Source organism: Onychostruthus taczanowskii, unplaced genomic scaffold (genome assembly GCF_017590055.1).
Source record: "Onychostruthus taczanowskii isolate IOZ18803 unplaced genomic scaffold, ASM1759005v1 scaffold340, whole genome shotgun sequence".
Taxonomy (NCBI): Eukaryota; Metazoa; Chordata; class Aves; order Passeriformes; family Passeridae; genus Onychostruthus; species Onychostruthus taczanowskii.
The window spans coordinates 1-1,493 of record NW_024500795.1 but is presented as its reverse complement, the minus strand read 5'-3'; the positions used below and the strand labels follow the sequence as shown (position 1 = coordinate 1,493).

General features: G+C 40.8%; 1 protein-coding gene across 1 annotated transcript in view; it reads left to right on the top strand.

Annotated features, from left to right (window-relative positions):
- LOC121339389 (alpha-soluble NSF attachment protein-like) overlaps positions 1-713 on the top strand; it is a gene marked incomplete at its 3' end in the record, with an annotated part of 13,298 nt that extends 12,585 nt beyond the window's left edge. Inside the window, exon 6 of the mRNA XM_041411132.1 lies at positions 599-713. Coding sequence (XP_041267066.1) covers positions 599-713 — 115 coding nt within the window. The remainder of the gene's footprint in view (positions 1-598) is intronic.
- Positions 714-1,493: the final 780 nt, after the last annotated feature.

Sequence of the window (1,493 nt, the reverse complement as noted above, 5' to 3'; positions counted from 1 at the left end):
GACGGGGGGGGCGTGGGGGGGGGGGGGGGGGTGGGGGGGTGGATTTTTGGGGGTTTTTGGGGGGGATTTCTGGGATTTGGGGTTTTTGGGGTGGGATTTTTGGGATTTCAGTGGGAATTGGGGTTTTTTGGGGTTGAGATTTTGGGGGTTTTAGGGTGGGATTTTTGGGTTTTGGGTGAGATTTGCCATTTTTTGGGTGGGATTTTGGGGTTTTTCGGGTGGGATTTTGGGAGGGATTTTTGGGTCTTTGCAGGTGGGATTTTTGGGATTTGGGGTTTTTTGGCTGGGATTTTTGGTTTTTTTGGCTGGGATTTTTGGGTTTTTTGGCTGGGATTTTTGGGATTTCCGGCTGGGATTTTGGTTTTTTGGGTGGGATTTTTGGGATTTTGGTTTTTTTTGGGAATTCTGGCCCCTGCCTGTCCCGCCCCCAGCTCAGCCAACAAGTGCCTGCTGAAGGTGGCTGGGTTTGGGATTTGGGGGATTTTGGGGTTTTTTGGCTGGGATTTTTGGGTTTTTTCAGCTGGGATTTTTGGGGTTTTTCGGGTGGGATTTTTGGGATTTTGGTTTTTTTGGGAATTTTGCCCTCTCCCACCCCCAGCTCAGCCAACAAGTGCCTGCTGAAGGTGGCGGCGTACGCGGCGCAGCTCGAGCAGTTCCCGCGCGCCATCGACATCTACGAGCAGGTCGGGCCTTCCTCCCCTCCCCTCCTCCTCCTCCTCCCCTCCTCCTCCTCCTCCTCCTCATTTCCTGACCCTTTCCCTCATTTTTCTGCTTTTTTCCTCTTTTTTTTGCTTTTTTTCTTCATTTTTCTGGTTTTTCCCTCATTTCTGTGCCTTTTCCCCTCATTTTATTGCTTTTTTCTTTCACTTTTTTGCTTTTTTCTCTCTTTTTTCTGCCTTTTTCTTTCATTTTTTTTGCTTTTTTCCCCTCTTTTTTTTTTGCTTTTTTCCCCTCATTTTCCTTTTTTCTTTCATTTTTTGAAATTTTTTCCCTCTTTTTTTTTGCTTTTTTCCCCTCATTTTTGTGCTTTTTTCTTTCATTTTTTGAAATTTTTTCCTTATTTTTCTGCTTTTTTCTTTCATTTTTTTCTTTTTTCCTTATTTTTCTGCTTTTTTCTCTCATTTTTTGCTTTTTTTCCTCTTTTTTTTTGCCTTATTTCCCTCATTTTTGTGCTTTTTTCTTTCATTTTTCTGATTTTTTTTCCCTCATTTTTTCTGCTCTTTTCTTCATTTTTCTGCTTTTTTTCCCTTATTTTTCTGCTTTTTTCTCTCATTTTTCTGCTCTTTTCTTAATTTTCCTGCTTTTTCCCCTCATGTTTTTGCTTTTTTCTCTTCTCACATTTTTCTGCTTTTTTTCTTTCCTTTTTTAAATTTTTTCTCTGACTTTTTAAGATTTTTCCCTCGTTTTTCTGCTTTCTTTCATTTTTCTGGTTTTCCCCCTCAATTTCTCACTTTTTTGGGGTCATTTTCCTGTTTCTTTGGGTTTTTTTTTTT